Source organism: Zonotrichia leucophrys, chromosome 1A (assembly GCF_028769735.1).
Source record: "Zonotrichia leucophrys gambelii isolate GWCS_2022_RI chromosome 1A, RI_Zleu_2.0, whole genome shotgun sequence".
Lineage (NCBI taxonomy): Eukaryota > Metazoa > Chordata > Aves > Passeriformes > Passerellidae > Zonotrichia > Zonotrichia leucophrys.
Window position 1 is genome coordinate 44,360,222 of NC_088170.1, and position 24,336 is coordinate 44,384,557.

At 35.7% G+C, this 24,336-nt stretch overlaps 1 protein-coding gene across 39 annotated transcripts in view; it reads right to left on the bottom strand.

Moving 5' to 3' along the window:
- Positions 1-242: 242 nt before the first annotated feature.
- NRCAM (neuronal cell adhesion molecule) overlaps positions 243-24,336 on the bottom strand; it is a 146,030-nt gene continuing 121,936 nt past the window's right edge. For 10 of the 39 annotated variants that reach the window (XM_064702595.1, XM_064702600.1, XM_064702594.1 and 7 more), the window contains 6 exons: positions 20,699-20,764; positions 20,054-20,179; positions 18,866-19,018; positions 15,264-15,395; positions 12,087-12,165; positions 7,455-10,316 (listed from right to left, as the gene is read on the bottom strand). In XM_064702595.1, coding sequence (XP_064558665.1) covers positions 8,477-10,316; positions 12,087-12,165; positions 15,264-15,395; positions 18,866-19,018; positions 20,054-20,179; positions 20,699-20,764 — 2,396 coding nt within the window. In that variant the 3' untranslated portion in view covers positions 7,455-8,476. Of the gene's footprint in view, positions 2,623-3,184; positions 3,243-7,454; positions 10,317-12,086; positions 12,166-15,263; positions 15,396-18,865; positions 19,019-20,053; positions 20,180-20,698; positions 20,765-24,336 lie in introns of those variants that run through there. The other 29 variants (XM_064702622.1, XM_064702620.1, XM_064702621.1 and 26 more) reach the window with 10 other exon arrangements.

The window sequence follows — 24,336 nt, forward strand, 5'->3', positions numbered from 1 at the left end:
GAAGTAAAATGCATATCACAGATTTCAATGGGAAATGGTCAGACAAATTTACCATTTTTTCAAATGGTAGCATGTGAAGGTATGCAAGTTTCTGTAAATAATTTGGTGGCAGTAATGGAAGTTCTGCAACATCATGGGACAACTTCTGTCAGAGCTCTTTCATGCTGTTTTACTACTTTGAATTCTTAATTACAAGACTAATTCGATGTGATTTTTACTGCTAGTGTAAACAGACCAAACAGTGAAATTTTAAAACCACATTTATTTTTAATACAAAATCCGTTGCACTATTACAGAAGTGAGCCTGTATGTTTACCCCCACATGCACAGATAATTCAGCATCTACAATTAAATAAGAGTAAAATGATATTTTTTTCACCAAAACCATTGGCAAATCCTGTGAAGAAATGTTCTCTTTGTGCTTTGTAATCAGTGTTCATAGAATTCATTTTGTATTTCAGTTCCCATTAAAAAAACTGACCAATGGAAAGCTCAAAGGTGCGAAAGAAGCTTATTACAGCTGGGTTACATTTGGGATTACTTCAGTTGTGCTTTACCTAAAATATATACATGAAAGCTGCAAGGTGTCCTATGGACTAATGTAGTGCACTGGCAAAAGCTCTGAATGGTTTAGTTGGAATCTGCAGTAAATGACCAGATAACTATTTTATTTCCACAAAAAAAAAAAAAAAAAAAATTAAGTAGATGCTTTAAAATACCATGCACACCATTGCCTATAGTACTTCTTACACAGTACAACATCAGCTTTCTTGGTTTATTTGTCTGTAACACCTAGAAGCATATAGCATCTACGCTTTAAGTGTATTTACAAATTCAACAAAATATCTACATATAAAAAGCTTACTTAAAATTAAACTTGATGCAAGTTATGAAAAACCAATTTATTGGCAAATGAAACTGAGCATTCCTTCAACCATAGGTTGTTATAAAAATTTCTATTTGGAGGTAAACATTTGATTGATATAGTATGCGAGAAAATAATTTTTTAACTGATAAGGGAAATCCTTTACCAATAAACTGTATTAGCACTTGTCAGATGGAATGCTGTGGTCCGAGCGCAACCCCCACACTGCTTCAGGCTGGAGATAATTACAAAGCTGCCACACTGATCAGGCTGGGACACAGAGAGAAATGCATTCTCACCAAATGATGGAGTCAGCTGCTTTGGGTTTTTAATGATTTATTTTACAAGAGCTTATTCCTTGCTGTGTTAGTAAATAATTTAACTCTGGTTGTGTTTTGGGATTTTTGTTTGTTTGTTTGTTTTCATTTTTGTTTTAAGTATTCTAAAGCCATGAAAACATGTTGTGCTGTAACTGTGTAGAAAGCTTTTTCTAAAGGGAAAAGAATCATACTCTTCTTTCTGCAATTTAAAATATTTTAAACTTTCCATTTTTAGCACAACAGTTTCATAACACTTCTTTTTCTTCACATTTTTACTTTATTTGGCAATGACAGTAGTCTGCTGATCACAGTTTACTGCACTAACTGATTTAGTAGTACAGCACATTACGGAATGCATATCGTATAAAGGCACTGAATGTACTTTGCCCTGTGTTTTCTGGAATATTTTCCTTAATTTTTAAAGTTTTTCTTTCAGTGACTGTAAAAATTTCAAAATGCATTGCAATGCATATCTTTTATGCCCTAAAATCAATTCAATATGTTTTGATGTAAAAATAGAACACTGTACTGCCGTAATACCTGACAGATTAAAAAGGCTATAAAGTAATAGGAGCAAAGAGCAGATAACAGGGTCTCATTAAGCATCAGCAAATGCAAGTGTCATACTTAAATCATTTAGCATTTATATACTGTACATACTGTTCCTAACTGTCTTGCAAAAAGACATATGATAGCTAGACATTAAGTCACCAATTTCACAACAATGTCCACAAAGACATTGAAGTTCTATATAATACTACTATAACACTCTGACATTGAGAACGGAATTCATATCCAGGGATTCAGCTGAGGACTGCATAACAAATTGTCAAACCATGTTTTTATAGTGTACACGAGATTATCTGTGAGTTGTGTAGGGGTTTTTTTTTTCCATGCATTTTACTGTATTTTCAACAGGAAACAAAATTACAAGCTGATGTTACTGTTTGTGTCAGTTCCTTTAAAAAAAAAAAGTAAAAATACCCAAGTTTTGAGCAAAATTTGAATTTTCTATTTTGATTCATAGTAACATACCACTTACTGTGTCATTATGCTGTGTACTGGTGTTAACCTGCATGTTCTCATAGCATTAACTTCTGGTGGTGAGGAGCTCCGATACCTGCGTGTTCATAGTATGAGAAGGAGGATGTACAAGTGCTTTAAGCAAACTGGAGATACAAGGGGATCAAGTTCTGTGGTTACACAAATGAATTCATGGCATTTACAGGAGAAGGAGCCTCAGAGCTTTCATTTCCTTCTGCAGGTTCTTTCTCTTTTTTACCACTATATTGTCCAATAAAGGAGCCATCCTCATTGAACTGACCATTTACACCTTCTCCATAGTCAACTAAACTATCATCACTGTCTTCTTTTTTCACAGTTCTGTCTGAAGGTGTCCGGCTTCCTTTTTTTAGAGGTTTATGGTCCTCTGCATCGCTGCAGACACAAACAAACAAACATGGGATTAACGGATGCACTGTTTATTAAGACAAAATCGGCCATGCATGCAGAGTTTATGAAAAGCATGTGTGCAGCCCTATAATCCTTTAGTAAACCCACATCACATTGTAGAGACAAATCAATATGATGCAGTTCACATGGAAACATGGTGTAGGAATGGTTTAAACAGAGAATGTCTTCAGTGGTGGGAGGGGGAGTTGTAGTTTCTTTTATTTTTTTTCCCCCATCGTGCATGACTTTTCAGTGGTAAGACCTGGGCCCTTGAAGGTCATGTAAATGCAACTGCAAGCATTAAGAAGTGGGTTGTAAAGCTATAAAAAAATAATTTGTTTGTTCTCCAAAGTAACAAGCTCATGATGTGCCGTGAAGTTAGTCTGTTAAACTTCTTAATTTCTTTGACTCCTTGAAAATGAATGAGGAATGAATTTGGTTAAATGAAATATATTGATTTTCTTTACTAGTATAAAGAAAATAAAAGAGCTGCATTTCAAAAAATTTGTTACATAATGCAGGCCAGACTTGCAATTTTCAACCTTACCTTTCAAGAGACCTACATATTCCATTAAATGGGTGCAGAAGAAACAAATGAAAATAGCCTAAGAAGAAAAGCAAAGTCCATATCCTGATAGTGATCAGTATTGTATCAATAATAAGTTGCTCTTAAAATTTCTACAATATTTACTGTATTACAGGTAAAGCAACAATTTAGCTTACAGTAGCTAGAATTGAGGAGTTGAGAGCATGCTTAGCCTTTTTCATTGCTTATCAGATCCATCTCCCTACCCTACTCCATGACTGATAATGTTCTGAAAATGATGATGGTGATTTGGAGGACAACAGAAAAAGGAAAGGAAAGAAAGGCCAGTGGAGGAGATCCCTGTAGCAAAGTACTGTGGTCTTTCCTTTGTCAGTGGAAAAGGCAGCACCATCAACATCCTCAAATAAATTTGCAGCTGTGGTAGGCTTGTATTTCATGAAATAGATATAGTTGGGCTCTTTTCAGAATCCTTTACATTGCACTTCAGTGTCAAGATGAGGATTTCAGCAGCAGCTCCAAAGCATTTTGAATTGAAACCCACCATTTCCAGCTGCACTTTTGGGTGCAATTATATACCTTGTCTTAAACAGAACATGTGACTTGATTTGCATAAAGGGTACAAAAAAATGAAGTGGTTTGGGGGTTTTATTAGATTCACAGCTTATGGGAAATATAAAGAAACACACATAAAATATTAAAGAAACAAAATTACATTTTGCAATTTCTAGAACACTAGGCTGAATATATACTCAGCAAATTTTTTAATCCTCTAATTCCTAAAACCTAGTATGTTATAAAAGAATAATTTTTTTTTCTAATACCTTCCTTTAAGCACCCAGAGAAACCATATATATATATAGGTGTGTGTATATATATATATAAAACACAGGATGTACAAGGCCACATCAGATCATATAGTTAGCCTACAAAAGCCCTGGTGGGAAACTGTTGGTAGAAAACCATTACTGCCATTTTCCAACAAGCTGTTTCTCCTCATCACTTTATTTTGTTTGTTTTGGAAAACACTAAGTTATTAAATTCTAAAAGAAGGCCACCTCTAATATGCATATACTTACAGAAAAGCATACCAGAGATTTTATCATTCTGCATATACACCAGAAAAAAAGTGGTAGGAATATCTCTCTTATTTACATATAGGAAAATCCTCATGCTCAAAGCACACAAAAGCAAAACTTCCAAATGTGACTGTATCAGGCTTGATGTTTTCCTTATTGTGGTGTACAAGGCACGAGGATAAATGTCATTGATCTGTGCTCACTGGTGCTACAAACATACAGGCATATAACATTTAAAAGACTGTAGTCCAAAATTTCAATAATTCAGCAGCAAAGTGAAAATGTTTGTAACACTGTGAACACAAGCAGATTACAGAGACATTACTGAAGAGAGTCCATTTTGGAAGGACCCCATATTTCAATGTTGAAGATGGAATTGAGTATTTAATAGTCATACACAATGTAGTTTCTCCAATGCCCCCATCAGAGGGTATTAACAGTTATTAAAACAGACTGCACGAGTCAAAGGAAGGCCAGGCCCTCCTGCTGAAATTGTAACCAGTCCTTCTCCCAGGGAAGATCTGCTTTCTGGGTTAGTCTGTTAAGGAAAGAGCACTGGTATATGGTTTGCTGTTTAATTTCAGGCGAACAACTTCATAATTCTTTACACCATAATATGCAGAAATTAAAATAAATTAAAATTGCAGTTGTATCATACTCTGATTGGTCATGAATCTCTGTGCAAATATTCTAAAGTATGACTCTAGCCAGTGTAATTCAATAGGTTGGAATATACATATATAAACAATATGCCAGTACTGTATAAATACACCAACATTTTTGTGTTTAATCCAATGAAAAGCTTGATTTGCCATTACAATTAAGAAAAAGCTGAGTATGAGAACTTCGGCTTTCTGTTGCTCTTCTGGTTTTCTTATTTATATTTTTGCAAATGAAGTTTATGTAGAAGACAAACAATGAAGAAATACTTACACAGTTGCACTGAGTATAAGATTTTTCTATATTTTAGTCAGGATGTGAATTCCACAATCTCTATAATTGAAAGCAAACAAAACTGCAGATTTACCAGGAGTGTAACTACATGGAGGTGGGTACTGGTGTGAGAGCATAGTCACAGGAATTGCAAAAATCAAATCTGAACCCGGGGATTCCTTCACTTGTTGCACTATATAAGTCTAGAGAGAGGTTCTGTCAGGACTCTGGCAGTAGGAAAAACAAGTGGATTATCCAAGATGCTTGACACTCCTGGTTCAGAAAAGGTAACATTTGCCATGGTACCATTTTTTCTGTATCAAACTGGATTAGGACTCTTAAGATGAACACAGTGTTTTGGGTGGAAGAAAAAGAAATTGAGAAAAAACCCAAACAAATAGGAAAAGGAGAAAAAAGTGAACACATCAATGTTTTGGACAAGACTTTTGCTACCCTGGGGATTCAAAACAGAGGAGGGGCTCTGGTGGTCTGGCAAAATGAATGTATTATCTGTTTCCTGCCAAGAAGCAAACTACAAAAACTGCTGAATTACATTAGGAAGAGCTATAGAACACTTTAGACAGTAGAATATATAATATTATATTGCCAAAACATGGTAAAGCCATAAATTTTGATACTGTACCCACAAGGTTTGCCAATCTTGCTTGCAACTGTTCATAAAACTATTCCAAAGTGCAATCAGGATAAATCATAGTTTCTTTCTGTTTCTGTTTGGGGTTTTGCTTGCTGACTTCAATTACATACCTAATGTAATATTGTGATATTAAAAAATAAAGTGCAAATTGGGTTGACTAAAATTACAGTGGTAAAGAAGAAGTTTTTTAAAGCATCATTTATGCAGTGCATATAATTAATAGTCAGAAAACAATAGTTGATGGGAACCAAACATGAGGTGAGAATGGGTATGCTTTTTTTAGAGCCATGGAAGTTAGGTGTAGCCATACTTTTACTATTTTTTGCTGTAAAAATAAATTCCATACTAGCATTTTTAAGGGATGCAAATTTCTCAAAGAAGATTCACATGTACCAATCATTTTGATAAGTACTTATATGTACCATGCACATTTTTTTCAGTAAGAAAAGTGTTTAATATTAAAGCATATTCTAAAAGCATGATTTAAATATAAATCATTAATGATTGCTATTATATGAATGTTTCTTTTTCTTCTTAGTTTAATGAAACACATCTCAAACTTGAAGTTAATTATTAAGAGATATATGAAGTATGAAGGTAACAATAATATTAGTGCAAAGTACAAATTTATTTGTTTAAAAAAAGTAATTCCACTTCACAAGCTTATCAGTTATTGAAAGAAATATGTACCTTGAAATCTCCTTTCTTCTTTCAACTTTTCAATTTTTCTTCCTTAGACATGGGTACATGCAGCAACCAGTCAGAATGGGGAAGACACTTTTACGATGCCTCTGCAGTCCAGCAGGCAACTAGTTCCCAACTAAACTTTGCCACATTCTTAGACATGCAAAAAGACTCAATATATGGTTAGCAATATACTACTTTTCCTCACAGCACAACTGTCAGGTGAAAGGCAACATGCAACAAAGTGGGAAAAACATTCTGGGCTGTGAGACACAGAAAGTGGATGCAGAAGATGAAAACTGTTGGCAGTAAATTCCTTTTACTGTGACCTCAGGTCAATAGCCCAGAAATGTTTATGTAAAAGCAATTAGGTAAAGCCACAGAAATTCCTTCCTCTATGGCTTCCCTGCATACTCCAGGGGAATCTTCCCTATACTTAAGAGGTTTCTGCTGACACTCTTAAATTATTAGGACTGTGAGTCCTAATATTACTACAGCCAATCCAGACTTCAAACCATTTTACTATTTCTTATTTAAGCACACCTATATTAGACTTCTGAGTAGTTTTTCATTAACATCTCTGTAATACTCAATCTTCAATCCTGACAGAAGCTGAAAAAACAGGGTGATAAAGCCCTGGCTTTAAAAAGCAATGTGCTGAAAAAGTTGTTAACCACACAAGTATTCAAGAATTAAAAAAAGAATTGTCAAAGAAAGTACATGTGTTTAAATTAGAATACAGTAAGACTACTGCCAAATCCAATTGGACTGTTCAGTTCTTCAGGCAGTCCACTGAGATAACCTCTTGTTCTGGAAGGGACCAAGCTTAGAATTACAGTTCTGAGGCACAAATCATGGCTAGGTCCCTAGGGAAACACACCTAAGCTGCAAGTTAAGTAACTACAAGAGAAAACCCCCACAATTGTGGTTACAAACTTTATTTTCATTGTTAGATAGCTCAGAAGAGGGAAGAGTAATATATTATCTAGCAATCCCAGAACACTCTGCCACAGTGTCTCACAGCATATCCTAGAATTTCTAGGAAAAATAACAGTGTCAAAATATTGAAGAAAAGAGGCAAAAAAATGTGCAAGTTTCCTGTGTTACCACACTATCAATCCAATCACTGTAGTTGCCTTATCCTGTTTCATCTTCTTAAGAACATTCTGCAGACCACTGGACTTTCGTCCTTCACTTGTAGTTGTTTGCTTCCAGTCTTCCTACCCATGAGCTCACAGGTCTGTAGCTGTCATAACTCCTTAATTTCTCTCCATTTATGGACCAAGAGGAAAATTTAGGCTGATTTTTACACCTACACTGACCTCAACACACATCTGTGGTAGTTATTCTGTTTCTTGCAGGTTCTTGGTGTAGACAATGACTGTCCACAATTTACTGTCTCAGTCTTCTACAACTCAGAAAACCACTGAGAGTGCAGAGAAAATTGCTACAGAGGCACTGTTTTCCCTTATTATGTAAAAATGAAGGAATCCATCCAATCACAGGAATATAGCATCCATAGTCATTCCATAGTTCCTGAAACACCTGCATTTCCTAAAGCATTATTTCCTTCACTAGATCAATATGGCAAAAAAAGTCTGATTGTTGTCTGGTCCTGCAGACCAGCCAGCTCTCACACAGAAAGTATTCTCTTAGTTGACATTGAGAAGTGCAAAACTTCAAACAAATCCAAACCATCCCAAGACCACTAGGAAGCCTAGAAATGGAATGGGGAAAAAGCCTCCCCTAAAGAGAGGGGATTTGAGAGCTATGATTTCTCTAGCTTAATTAGTCATTAAGATTTAAGTAACTTCATAATTTAAATCTTACTTGGAAACAACTAATTTTCTAAGCACTGGGTTTATTTGTCCAGAAATACTGAAACATTTTCATGTCTTTCCATGCTTCTCGGCTCCTGTGAAACTAGGAAGCAAGTCTATGTTCTTAGAAAGTTCCTCTTGATGGTCTGATATCTCTCTGAAAGTGAGATGTCTTTTCGTACTTGGCATGAAATGACTGTGAGACCTTATACTTCCCCTTCCCTCCTTTGAACTTTGGAGGAGAACGCAAGGAACTCACACCCTTGTGAGGAGAACAGGAAGAGCTTCCAGCCGAGCTCTTTTTTTTCCTCTGACGTAAGTAGTGCTTGTGTTCTGAGACATCCTTCATGATCTGGACTAAGGATTCACCAAACAGCTTGCCCCCTGTGTATGGCAAGGACAGCAGTTTACATTTCAGATCTAGTGATGAGCTCCAAGGACGCAGCCAGAGAGCTCTCCAGGCTACAGTGAGGCATGCCACATTTTTAACAGTGAGTCTGAGAGAATCCTCAGCTGCATCGTGGATAAAATTAGCTGCAATTTTACACAGCCTGCGTTTTCTCTGCATGGCACCAGATGGGACCCATTTCTTTTTGAATCTAGCTCGTTCTTCCTCTAACCATATTAGTAAAGCTTTAGAAGCATAAGTGCAGTAGATAGATACTCCAAGTTGGGCTGCAACTAGCTTAAAAGATCTTTTAATTGCTTCCTCAATCTTTCTGTCAGTAGGATCTTTAGGGAGAGCATCTCTATTATCAGGCACTGACAGTACAGAATTACCAGTAACCAATACTCTGTCCACCTCAGGCAAGGTCCCCCACAAAGCAGCTTTATCCACTGGAAAAGGATAGAGCTTATGTAGGACTGGTGGGGTTTCATGCTTGCCTTCGGGATTTCCCCAAATCCTGCAGACAAGATCTTCCACAGCAGAATGGATAGGAAGTGCATTATCTACCTTGCCTTCTTCAGAGGGAATAAATAGTTCTTCAGAGGCACATTCAGATTTGGAAGATTTTAACATTAGCACCCTCTTTATGTGTTCAAAAAGGTAATTCTGATTCTCCATGTCAAATTTACGCAGAGGATCTGGTCCTTCTGGATCTTCTGTAGGGGACTCAGATGCCACCTCCCCATCTTCAGGGGCTGATTCAACCTCCAAGGCCTTGTCAGCCTCAGGTTTCTCCTTCCCAGGAGCTGTTTGATATTTTAAGCTGTCCATATGATCAAACTCAGAAATCTGGGAACTGCTCCCAGATGCTTCTAAAGGAACCAGTGGAACTTCTGCAATTGGTATCCTGGGATGCTTCACTGAATGGGTCCTAGCCTGTGCCACAGATGTTATGCTTTGTCTGGCTGCTGTCAAAGCATCCTTTAAGACAGTGGCCAGCTCAGGCAAGATTACAGACTTCATTAGTGAATTCTTTTCAGATTCGGAGAAGTGAGTAGCAGTAGAAGGTCTTACCTTCCTGTGGCAGGAGCTCTGTGTGTCGTCTGAGTCTGAGCTGCAGTCTGGGGTCTGGCTGCACCAGTGCTGGAGAGAAGAATGCTGCCTTGCCAGTAAGCCACCAACTGAGTTGCAGCTGAGGGGTGTCTGGAAAGGGGATGGCTGTCCTGACTGAGAATCTGAGCCCTCCTCCGACCCCATTATGTGTTGCTCAGAAGCATGATGTCTAGAGCCATGCCTGTACTTCCATTTGTCTGACCTCTTTTCCTCTTGGCAGAGGGAAGCAGAGACAGAACTAACCCTTGTAAGCTCTGAAGACTGCCTAGCCCTCCTCCTGGTGTAGGAGGTCTCTGATCTGGTGCTGGAGTATTGATCCCCTGACCTTCTGAAGAAGTTGGGTCTGTCAGATCTCACAGACTTTGCTTTGGTAAAGACAGGGTTTGCTTCAGCAGAATTGGCACAGCTACCTTTTGTTCTCTTTTCCTTGTCCAGTTTCTTTCCTGTCCAAGCAGACATGGACCTGAAGTGATGAAAAAAGTTCAAAATACTCGAATTCCTAGATCCTTCAAAAATTACATTTTTTTCCAAGGGAAACCCTATACCCTTTTTCCTCAAAGAAGCACCGCATCATGTGAGGCAGACAAACTGGGAACTGAGTGACTGCAGTGATGCTGGGCTGCAGAGAGGATGACAAGGTATCTTCTGTAATCTGACTGGTTGCTGCTCCTGCCCTGTCTCTAAGGAAAAAAGAGGAAAGCCCAATATAGACTAATTACACAGAAATACAGTTTTAAAAGGAGGTTTTGCAGGGTACATAGAACTCTCCCATTGAATAAGTGTGAAAGCTTGGCATGCATCTGCCCATATTCACTAGACATGAGTGAATGAATGCATTATAAAAATATTTAATAAAGCTCTAGATCATTCTTCAGATTAACTCAAACCACTAAACATGGAGACATAAATTCAAACCTTGCTACAGGTCACACATGAAAGCAGGCTTGAATACTTATTCCAGGCCTGAGAAAACATGCATTGAGGTCACATCATTTGTACAATTCTGTACAAAGGTCAGTTTCTGCTGCTGGAAGTTCCAAGTTTCAAGAACCAGTGGAGCAAAAAAGGAGCATGCAAACTAGGCTTCCCAGAAAAACTTACACAGTATACTTCTTAAACTCTCCTTCCAAAGATTGCTCCATACTTCCCTTTTTATCTGTTGAATTTAGGTAATTCATATGAACTTACAGCTGTAATGGAATACTATACTGATCTCATGAACCTAAGAATGGAGTATACTGTTTTTAATCAGAGAAGAATAAACAGAAACTGCTCCTTAGCATTCAGAACTGTACATCTAGTCGTGTCAGATCAGGATGTAACTTCTCCTTCTGTGAAGAAGCTATGGCAACAAAGTAGATCCTTCTTGAAAAAAAATCTGCTTTTTCTATGTACATTTTTAAATGCCAAATCTTTGCAGTAATAAAGAACTTCTACGCTGCTTTTGACACAGGAATGTACCACAAAATCTATTTCATACCCACGTGAAATATAATCTTATTGACCTATTTAGAAAACAGTAAGATTATTTTTTGTACTAATCAAAAAACAAATAAACTGCTTTTTAATAAGCTATATTCATAATTGTTGTATGAATAGTCTTGCCAAGGCATGCTTTTGGTAATGCCAGATTTGGCTAGTATAAAGAAGAGTGTAAGAATAAGAGCTGTGCTGCATGCTTTGAAGCTGCTTGCTACATATCTTGTACTGAAATACATGAAAGGGACATTTGCTTTCTTTGTAGGACACTCCTTCACCTCTGTGTATAACATCACTTCTTTGTTATTGGATTAGATGTTAGTACTGACAGCGATTTTAAACACATTTGTTTTCCAGTCAACACCAGATTGTCTTTGTTAGAGTTCAGTTAGAAATTTATTTTCAAAAACTGAAATGCTCAACATAGTGCCCTAACTGAAAGGGCACTGTATCTGGTATTTGAACTCTCTGAAAGATGGCTTTGTAAATAAAGATTCCACACTTTGACTTTCAAACGCATACAATTGTGTTTGAATGTGGTTTTCACCTTGAATTAGCAAATGGCTTATACTAAGCTTGGATAATTTTTTTTTTCTAATGTTGTGGTTGAAATGTTATTTTTAGTTCTAAATAATACAGGATACAAAATCTTTTAATGGAAAAAAAAGTTAGTCTTAAATTAATAAGTGTGATACTATATACAGTACATGTGTGACATCAACAGTGAACATGACAAACCACATCAGCTGCTCACCTGTATTCACCAAATGTTCCATCATCTTCCTTCATAGGTTGTATTTCTGGATCAGCATGTGCATCCTCCTTTTCCTTCACTAAAATATTTGAAATAATAATTTTTATCATGAAACTGCAAGATGAGAAAGTGTAAGACCTTAATTTCTAAAACTGATAACATTTGGCAGGAATGTCTTTTGAATAAAAACTATTTTTTAAATGGGGCCTTAGGCTATTACTTTTTTTTTTAAGAAAAAGATCTGTTAATTAGTTATAGGATTTTATTTCCATTCAAGTATGACTGTATGCCATTTTGCATTAGCAGAACTTTCTCTCTTTTATTTCTAGCACTAAAGAGAGAAAATTGTTAAAAATCCTACTAAAATAACATATTTAGTTAGATTATTAATAGAGTTATTGCTTAATCAAATTTGAATTATTTAGTTCTGCTTAACAATACTCTCTATTTCTTCTTGATATTTTTCTCATACTGATTGATAAAACTGAATCAGATTCACTTTTGTTCACTGTCAGTTTGTACATTTTCTGCTTTAATTTCATGTAGTAAACCTCCAATTTTAGATTTTTTTTCATTATTAATAATTCTCAAAATACTAGGCTTCTTTGTGGTTTCTTTCTTTTTTTCTACAACATGATCGAACCCAACACAAAGTCACATACACTGGAACCTAAATTTTACACAATTGTATTTCTCGCACATTCTGATTTTAGGTTTAATCCTTGTTCACTGGTGGGAATAAATCTAGGCATATAACTTGTCCCTATAACATAATAAATGTAGCACATTGACACAGAAACCCACAAGCACCTGAGGAGTCAGGTATTTACAGGTGACATGTATTCCTATAAGTTAAGATTGTTCACAGGATAAAACAATATACTGACTTTAAGAAATCTATTTATGGTTCTGCCCTTTGACTTTTCCTTTTTGTTTTTCTGGCATCTATTCAAATCTTTCCCTTGTCTAGCAGATACAATTATATAATCCAATACACAATCTCTTGTCTTTTACTCTGGTAATTTCCACACTTTATTTTTACATCACTGATTTATGTGCCATTATTTAAGAGGATATTAATCATTCCTGACAGTATTTACTAAGTCCTTAACTGCAGGACACATAACACATAAGGCCTTGAGATGTATCAGGCTGATATAATTTCATACTGAAGTAATGAAGTACTTTCTACAGGCAACCTCAGGATGACATGCAAAAAATTATGATGAAAAAGAGTTAATAACTTAAATTTTCATAGATGTCATAATTTAGTGCTTTCCATTTGTCACTACCTGTGGAACAGTACATTTGCAATGACCTAAGAAATACAGAGTCACTGCTATAAACACTGGTACATACTGATTCTGGGAATCTTAAAAACAGTCCAGGTCCACCTTTATATATGTGTGTGTATATGCATAGGTACCTGTGCATGAAGAAACATACACCTTGCAAGTAATAATTCTGCAGAAGCAGCAAAAAAGACAGAATATCAAGGATCCACAAAGTAATTACAACCTTACCATCCAACTGCCCTCCACACTTTTAGTCAAAATCTATGTTTTACCCTCCTCTGGATGGTGGTTCACTCCATGTCCTCCCTACTCTTTTCAGTTCCATCACTTGTTTCAGTCACCTGAATCATTTTTTTATATCCTCTGTTATGTCATTTCTCTTTAAAAAAATCAAAATATTATGAAAAAAAAAAAAACCTAAGAGGATGTCTTCAGCCTGTCATATAACTCTGTGTAACACTATGCGTTCCCTAATCATCTGTTTTCTTCATAGGCATAGGCAGCTGGAACAGAAACTTATCTTAGCTAATTTTTGCTGTCACTACAGATCTTTGTTCTCTCTGTAAAACAATCTAACAGAATAGAATTCTTGTACTTAATAACATGATTTTTCTCATAAAAATAATCTGCTATTCTATTCCAGCTGATTTCTCTCTGAGGAGCTGAAGTTCTTGGTGTTCCCTGACACAAAGTTTTTAAAAGTGCACTGATCAAAATAAGCAGAAGAAAATAAAGTGTGGATTTTTCTTTTATACTTTTCTAAATGCATCCATCTTTTTCATGCCCAAATTAACAGTATGGACTTCAAGAAGTTTGAGTTGAATTTAAATAAGCATTCTAGAGTCTAGATATTTATTCCCAAACCCTAGGAGAAAATAATTTTTTCATTAAATCAAGATTTTACATGAAACTTAGCAACTGTACTTTCTATTGCAGCTAGAATAGGAGAATGAAAAATCAGATTATCCTTGGATGCTCACTTGAAGTTCATTCACAGTCACTCATACCTCAACAGCTGCTCTGAGATCCTATCCAGCAGTACTGTGCAAGCTACAGTGGTTCTCACTATCCTTTTCAAGAGAGCTTTGGTCTATGGAGCTACTCCATAGAAAGAAATATAACACTAGGGAAAGATATATATGATACCTGTATGTCCACATACATACATACACACACATTATATATGCCTTTTGTAATGTACAGCAGGAGGGATGAGTGTTTTGATAGAAGACATACATTGTCTAGTTCCAATTTTTAATGAAAAATTTTAAACATACTTGGCAATTCCTAAACATACTATAAAAAACCATTTATTTTACACCTCCTCTTAGAACGAAAAAAATATAGAAAAAAAATCCCAGTCTAACTGAATAATGGTAACTTTGCACTTAGCTGAAAAACTGCAGAGGCTGAAGATGACACAGATTCTGAGAAGGAACTCAAGGTAATGGAAACAATATAACATATGAAGAGATTTGTCCTACAGCATGCATTCCCCATACTTTAAAGTAACCAGTAGCTATGATTTGGACTTTCTGACCAAAAAAATTGTAACTCTCATCATGTTAATGGATTAAACTCATCTGCATTGGACTTCAGAAAGTGCAATGTGCAGTGGTGGTGATGTTCCAAACAAAGCTCAACCTCTCTAGAGAGGACATGCACTGACAGGACCCTCTGGGAATGAAGAAGGTCCTTCTCCTATGCTGAAATAGATGTAGGTTTCCTCCCAAAAGGCAGATGGCTCCTGCTAAGCCCAACAATTTGCCATATACACAGTGTAAATGTAAATCAGCAGCAAATGTAATTTTCCAGTAAGCCTGAGATCTGTCTTAATGGGTTACCAGCAGATGAATTTTACTACCCTGGTTACACAGCATACCTGGATACTTGCCACCCTTATTCCTCCTTATGAAGCAAACAATCAGTAAAATCAAGATCAGAAGAGCAACGGCACACATGAGACCAATGAACCATCCTTGAGTAGCGATGTCTACCTGCCGGCTTGCCATTGCTAGAGATAAAAGAAGAAAAAATGTGTTTTGCTGCATTTAAATGCTATGCTAATTCAGATAAATAATAGAAAATACAATGTTCATTAAAGAATAACATTCACTGTGAAAAACAGATAGCATTAAGAAAAACAGCTATTCTGTATTTTGTATTTTCATTATTCAGAATATTTCCAAGTACCTATGCATAGAAGTTAGTTTTCAGTATATAAAGTGTCTGCTAGCATTTAAGCTTAGCAACTACTTTGCAAAATCTCTGTACATGCTACATTACTTTACACAAATCTCAAAACTATTCTCAACCATTTTGAATTAATTAAACTCCTGAAATAAAGTTGCAAGTTGTAGTTTACACAAATATGTCAGTTGCATTCTCAAGATGAATAAAAAGCCAATACTGATAAGTTAATGTATTTCCATCATTCTGAAATGGGGAAACAGATGGATCATTCAAGAGCCCTAACATTAAATTTCAACTAAATATCAACAATGAAACATCCTTTAAAACTTTATTAAACATCAGGTTTTCTTTCTTTCCTCAAACCCATACCTCATCCTACAATTAATTTATCATGATTGCCATGATTTAGCATTAGTGAGGTGGGAAGCCTTCCCTTGGCACTATTTCTCTCCCAATGCTGACTCTAGTTGGAAGATAATGTAAATAATAAGCAAACTACAAAGAAAACACTACAGGCAGTAAGAAGAACAGAATTAACTATGTGGTCTAAGGTCTGGATCTCCTGGTCTCCAACACAGTAGGAGGATTATTCTGGTGAAGCTAATTTTGTCCTCTATTGCTGGAAATACACTACAGGCAACCTGATTTAGGATTAGCTGCTGGGAGAAAGTGGAAGCGTGAGAGGAGTTAGGGATACATGCTCCAAACAAAAAAATAATGAAGTGGAGGAAGATGAACATCTATCCAAACCTGTCTTATTCATTCTTCAACTTCTTCTCCAGACCCAAAACCCAAGAGTTTGAAACTCTGTGAAGAGCTGCTCAACTGACAGAATTCAAGTCAATGTCTCAGTGTCATTTTCTAGTTAAGGAGTGTGAGACAGGTATGTTAGAAAAACAGCAATGGTCTCACATTCCTGACGGATTCTATGGAAACACAAAGTTCTTCTGATGTACAGTATCTCCAATCCACTCCATACAGAAGACCAGTGTGTATTCCACTTTAGAAGTACTATGCTAAAATTACCTTTTTCTTTAAATGTTTATTTTTGGTCTCACTGGACTATGACTTGATTTTCATCTAAATAATTCAGTGAGTTAATGTGTTGGGTTATTTTGGAGATACAGTCAGAAGATTTCTCAGTCCCTTTTAATATTTTCTGATATTTTAGAAAGTGACTCTTATATGCACAAGAATTGAAACTATTTTTGCATCGAAGTCTCCACATCTCATATATAGTTTATATACCTAAATATTTATACTCTTTGTGCCACATATAAACGTACGTAAATACATACACATAAAATATTAAAAAGTGGCAATTAAAATCACAAAAGGAATCTTCCTCTGAACTACAAATGAAAATAAAAGAAAATTTTGTTTTCATCTTAAGGTTAAAATTATTTTGAGTTTTGTGCATCTGCATTCATAATAGGACATCAGATGTTGTATAATACATACTGTAACAAAATGCAAAAGCACAATTCAAATTCAAATGTAGTAAGAAATAGAATCAAGCCAAAAACTCATGCATAAAAATATGCAAGATAGATGGAAGATAAAAACTTACTTATGCAGCTTCCTGTATTAACTTACTGCATTTCCAGTATGAAAGGGTTTCTAGATATCTGTGCATCTTTAAAAATGGCACATTTCCTGCCTATGGTAAGCAAATTATTTGCTTCAGGCAGGACAACCTTGCATCTTGGCAAACCACAAATGCAGGAGTCAATGCAGAACACTGTACCAGGAATGCCCAAAAGGATAAACCTGCACACTATGAAGATGCTCTATAGGAATGCTTGTCAGAGAAAAATATGTGGGAAAAGCCTCATATTTGAAATATCAGTTTTATTCCTAATAGGGACATACTCCAGTGTTTGCCTCTTTGTCCACTCCATCTTTTTGCAATGTTTAAAAGCTTTGACCAAGACCGAAGACAGTGTGACAGAAGATTTTTCTGTAAGAAACAGGCTGTTTAAAATTTCATGCTGGACATTGCAACTTGCCACTAGAAAGGAGAATGGAGTGTCTCAAGTCCCTTCTTCCTTAACTACACAAGGGCATGAGTTAACATGACTGGGTAAGTACAGGAATCCTTATCTACTGGCTCAGTGCTTTTTATGAAGGGAGATGCTTTTGGGAAGCTTTCCATGCAACTTGTTTTGAATTATATTACAGTCTTGATCCTTGTTTTCTGCTCCATTAGGCTTCAGATGTGTATATGCATAGCATTTCACAGGTAGGCTTTTGCACCACTAGCTGTTCCTGGCTCTGTATTCAGCCTGTACATATTTGCCTGGCACTGTTATTCAGTGCTATGTTTTCAAACCTTCCTGCAACATTATAAACTGTGAACAGAAATTGAACAAATCAAAGGAAAAAAGGATGATTTTAGAAAGTGCTCACTTTCAAACTGGCATACCCATTATCTATATTGTTGCCTGATAAATATAACATAATGTTCAAGTGTACTTTCATATTTAAAATACTTTCTTATAACATAACATTCTGGAGTTGGTGGGGCTACTGCTGCTAACTATGCACTGGCTAAAATGCTTAGAATGAGCAGAAGTGGCTGGCAAAAACAAAAATAATAACAGCTCATCAAGAACATGATGATGGCATGGCATGTGATGGCAACACAATATTCAGCACAACATCAAAGAACCTTCCAATTGAACTTTTTTCCTGAGTGCAACTGGCAGGCATTGCTGATTTGCTTACAAAGAAATAGGACTGCAGTATGAACATAAGAAACTTAAACAGCCTTACTAATTCCTGGGATATATGTGTGACATCAAAATCCATATTAAACTAGTATATGGCAGGAAAAGAGATTTACAAGTAGGAATGTCTTAACACTGGTATAAATAGATTACATGAGACATCAAATCGAATCTGCATTTTCTGATTATGCAAATATTTTAGCCCTATAAAAAGCAGCATTATTTAAATACAGCCCTGTAATTATACTAACTGGAAATATTAGAAATAGGTCATCTTCAGTGCACAGCACACAGATGGAGTGTGAACAGGGCATATATTGCCCCTAGTACAAACATCAGTCAAGTAGAGTGATTTGAAGGGATAGTAACATTCATAATTCAAATATAAATAAACTGGCATTATTTAGGCATTTATAAAATGATTTAACATTGCTCTGTGAAAGGAACATGCAAAGATTCTAGCTGCAACATCTCTTGGCTAGAAGCAGTTCAGCATTTCAGCATTGGTCTAACACGATTCTGGCTAGGATACAGAAATGTACTGCGGTACAGTGTGCCTCACCTGGACCTGTCTCAAACACATCCTCTGAACTCCTAAAACCAGACAGGCCCTCAGCACCAACCCGGACTTTATATGCTGTTCCTGGTGTTAAACCCTTTAAGACAAAGAAGCTTCGAGAACCATTTACAATTTCTTTTTTCCAATCTTCTTTGCCTATAAAAATTTTAGGAAAACAACAAATTGGTATTTTAATTTTATCTGTGTTACTGAAAGTTTCTAGACAAAATACTACTGACAGTTACTTGACTAATCTATGGATCATCTGAGACAAATAGCTGTTGTCTCAAAAATAATTATAAAAAATTATGAGTAATAAATTGCATGCAACATATTAAAGAATTCGTTGTACAGTAATTATGAAACTATTTTAAACATTTGTTCCATTGTACTAAAGAAATACAATTTTAATTTATTTTTAAAATGCTTATTGAACCTGTAATTATGAGATACATTAAAATAGATTTTAGACATTTTATTAAATGACACTTGCAGTTTCAGCCCATATTTATTTTGGTCAAGAAGTTCTACTTCAAAATCTGAAACTCCTCTGTATCTTTTTTCTAGGACAATCATTTCTTGGCTAATATCCAGAAAAATGCATTTGTATTCCAATTTTCAGATTAGTCACCTTTTGACATAACTTTAGAAGGATGGGGCATTTGAAAAGAAGTATCTTGCTTTTATTAGCTAACTCTGTTCTAATTATTACCAGTATTATCAAAGTTTTAAACATGGTTTTAGGCAATAAGGGCACATAAATTGTTTCATATCTTATTTTAAGGTTTCATTTAACAAAGGATATCTTATTTAATCTTTTTTTCCCTGAATTAGGCATAGTTTAGGAAAATCCTTGTATCCTACTTTAATGCAAGTAATCATATTTTTACACATGTAATCGCTCCATGATAAACAACTTCATGCAAACTATGTTTTTAGAAGTTCGCGTTCAAAAGAATTTATAAAATAATACAAAGGAACAAAGGTTCATGTTTATCTATTCATCAAAAACATGCTAAGCATTGATGTTTATTCAAATGAAAATTATTTGATCTTCCTGATCAAATTATAAAATAATTTAAGACATTTAAGAGCTATCATTAACACTGGGTCAATTTAAGACCCCATTTACTATAAAAATCCAAAATACATCTCAAAACTTTATCAGAATTTAATGAAATGACTTCTTACTGCCTGCTACACCATATTCAACATAAAAGTTCGCATGATCTGGTCCCTCATACTCCCAACTGATATTGGCATAGGTCTCAGCAGCAGCTGTTGTAACATTTCTGATCCTTGGATAAAGTGGTTGAACTAAATACACAACAGAAAAACAAAGCAGAATATGCAGTTGTGACTTCATACATTTAAAAAAAGTATTAAAAGAAGTTACTATGTTAATTTAGACCATATAGAAGGAAAGTATAGCACATTTTTCATTGGTTCCATTACTGGAAATTAGTGATTAAAGTAATGTATTTTGAAATTTAATCCCAGGAAGTTACTACACTAAGAAATTAGAAAGTAAAATGTATGTACTTTACTGAGCATGCTCTGTACCATAAAAACTGCCAAATACTTAAAAAGTACCTAACTGCCAAAATTCCAAAAAACATTTTTTCTATTCATCTGGAAGTAAAATGCAGACAGCTGGAAAGAGATGAGAACAGTGTCAGGGTAATGGGAAATGGTAGGACAGAAGGGAGGCATGAAGGTGGTAAGCTCCTCCCTTTATGGCATGTGGCAGTGAATGGACTGCAAATGCCCCAAGTGCAAGCCCTTACAGGATTTTGGCTCTATTGCATGGATAGCGATAAAAAAGGAAGACAATACCCTTATAGAATGTTGGACGGACAGTATGCATGACTGGGGAAGTTGCAAAAAGGATTTCTGAATATCCTTCACCATCAGAGATAGTAGGAAAGAAAAAATAAAGAGTAAAAACATTTTGCATCAAAAAGTAGCAATTAACTAATACAGTAAAACCTTACCTGTTAAATAAATAACACATGCACATTCTAAGATCATGCAGGTTTCAAATAGTTTTACATGTTAAAATAACAAGAAACAGCTAAGTGATACACATGTATTTGAAAACAAACTGAAGTATGTATGTACTGGCAGCTTTGCTTTCACAGGACATTCCTGAAATCAGCTTTTGTTAATATTATGCATTCATGGCACCTTTAGACGCTGGAAAACTAGATATCTGATATTGGAAAGCAAATATCAGAGTACTCTGGAGTGAAGGACACGAAGGACTGGAATGCAAGGAGCTGCCCATTGTAGGGCACCGTGTCTCCCTGCTGCCATTCCAGTCAGACACAGCACTTCTCACACACATGCAGAATGCCCACATCTGTGAAAAGAAGAGCTTCTCTCTTCAGCATTCTGAAATTAGCCACTTCTCTGCTCATACCTTCGTTCTTTGCCACTTCTCTGCTCATACCTTCATTCTTTGTAACAAGCTAGTAACGCTTGCTACAAATGAACATATAGCTCAGTGTCTCTGCTTTCCTAAGACTAATGAAAAAATAGATTTTAATAGTTCTAATTCTGTATACAGCAGATACAAAGATGATGCTCCTCAGAGGTATGAAATTAGCTTTAACTGAAAATGCTTCACTTTGCCACTGATTTTTCTATCCTACTAAAAATAGCTTTTCTATTAGGAACATTAAAAATGCTTCCCAAAGGACCATGAAACATCAGAGGTAAAAATCTAGTCTCAGTAAAGACAAATTACAGAATTCCAATGCCTTCATCTACACAAGAAAATAAAATGAGCAAAAGCCTGTTATCAAGGCAAAAGAGGCTACACAGAATTTATCTATCCACTTAAATTCTTCTTCTTCTATCAGGCTGGCTTTGTCCATATGGCCAGCTGGAAAAAGTTCAAAGTTATATGCACAGAGAAAATGGCTTACTTGGGCCCCTAGAACAGATGAAATAATATGAGTACCATGTCTAGAAAACTATAGTTTCTGAGTATTTTTTTAATACCTAAGTTAGGCAAATTTCATCGATTCTTATGATAATGTTTTCTGATTATTACAATGTTTTACAGAATAATTTTTTATCACCAACCAAAATAATAAGGAATATATTATTTAAATAATAAAGAATGGATTAATTTCTTGTTAAAATCACCTGAACAAAATAATTGAGAAAGCACTACATTAAAAAAAAAAAAAAAAGAGCCATCTAGGTCTCTAAGTCGCAACAACCATCCTAAGAAATACCAAAGCCAGAGCTGTCTATGGGAAATCTAGCGTGTATCAAAATACACAACATGGTAATGCAAGGGTATTAGATTCTGTTTCTCTGTGCCACTTGTCGAGGTAGCACGAGGAAAGAAAAGCAGTCTCTAAATTTAGGAGGGTGCAGAGTCTGAGATTGCAGACAGGATGTATAAACTTCCTTCCTGATTTAGACATAAGAACAGGTGTTTATTTCAATAACAATCTCAGTGTTTGTGCTGTGCCAAGAAAACAAGTGGTTTGTATTTGAAATATGACTTTGTTTTGTTACATTAAATTGCATTTTCTCAAAGTCATATTGTCCTGAATTTTGGTCTTCCATGGAATGGAAGCCCAAATGGGAATGGGAATTAGCAGCCCAACCATACAAGCAATATTTGTCCCAATATTAAGGACAGAACAAACTGTTAGCAATAATCTTTTGTACTCCTGCAAACAGATGCCATAGCATTGCCCCTAATTTCTTCCTTCTCATGCTCGAGCACTTGGGGATGAAGGAAACTGTCTCATCTTCTGTGAAAGACTCCAGATTATGGAGAGTTTCTGAATTATGAGGAAAATTCAATAATCACTAGATCTTATCTTGTGGGGTATTCTTCCATGCCCAATTTCCAGTTTCTGCTCTCATTCAAGAGCTGCCTGCTATTTTAAAGTATCTGGTAAAAGTCTTTCTGTTCATATGATTGATCATGTGTTCCTATGATCAAACAATCAAGTTTCCTCTGAAAGTTACCATAATTTCCTTGCCATCTTACTTCAAATTTCTCTCAAGTGACTAATTTATGCTTATATTTATCAAATGTACTCATATCTGATTCTTACCAATAGCTGTATGTACAGATTTACCCACATGTAGTATTTGGTCAGATTTAAATTCTGTGAGTTTTAACTATTAAATAAGGTTCACCAGGAAATTTGTTCAGTAGTGTGCTTCTTTGCAAAGTTATTATTTTTGCAATTCTTTTGCATAATTGCTTGATCTCATTTGCCATCAGGCCTGCCAAGCTTTACTTAAGTCTGTTAAATGTGCCATATTTGCAACATGACTACACACAGAAGCACATAAAAGAAGGCTGATGGATCCTGAGGTGATGAAAACTTGGAGGTGAATTGGTTACGACATTTAAAGCTTGTAGTCAATCCACTCAGACTCTTTTGTCTCCCCAATCACCACACCTCTAATTATAATTAACCTCTCAGTTCTTCAGTATGTTTCCCAGCACTGCTCACAAATGGCAAATGTGTAATTGTCAGCTGGCAGAAGCTCCCAGCATGTGCAAGCGCCAGTTGGGAAAGAGGAGGGGAGAGGAGCAGGCAGGAAACTCTGCACTGGAGAGCAGAGTACTGTGCTCTCTCGTCTGTAACCATGCCCCACACTGTGCAGCACTGCTGGCAAAAGCATCACTCTAAAATACATGGGAATGGATTGCTAGTAAGCTACAGGTTTTATACAGACCCACTCTTATTCATCTACCTTAATTAAGCTATTTCATTCCTGCCCTGACATCAGGGAAAATTCAGCTGGCATTTCCAAGTATGGTTTCATTCATGTTGTATAAAATATAAAAGCATAAAAGCACCATATAAAAGCATTTGCCAATTGTTGAGAAAGAGGCTTAGGCTTGAAGCTAAATTTTCTTCTATTCTCAAATTAATTCCAGTGCTTTTTTACTGTAGTCTTTTGGTAGAGTTTTATTTAATTTTTCAGCCTTTCAGGAACACAGTTCCTACAAATAACAGTTATAGCCAGGCTGCAGAATCAATAGAATTTAATAAGACAGGACTTGAGATTGGAAGGTATTTTAACAATGAAATTGTACTCTTTCTCAAGATTTTGTCCAGAAGAACAATAAATCAAATAATTCCCAAAGTGACTAAAGTTTAGGAATTTTCATGGAATTCACCCGATACTCAGGAAAAAACGTTGCGTTGAGTGCCAAGCATAAATGAAGACTAGTGTCAAATGGGAAAAAAAACCCCACAAAATAATATATCATAGAAATTTAAGTTAAAATGCATATATAAAGAGAAAAGTTAATTTAAAGGATAAAACCCACACCCACAAAAGAAAAAAAATGAAGGACAAAGGCAATAGATTCTGTCAGAGCCTGTCAGACACAGAAAAGTGGTTTACATTCCTTTGCCTTTTAAACATTTGTAGTATGAAATTCTAGTTATAAGTATAACAGTAGGAGAGAATTCCATTTCTGG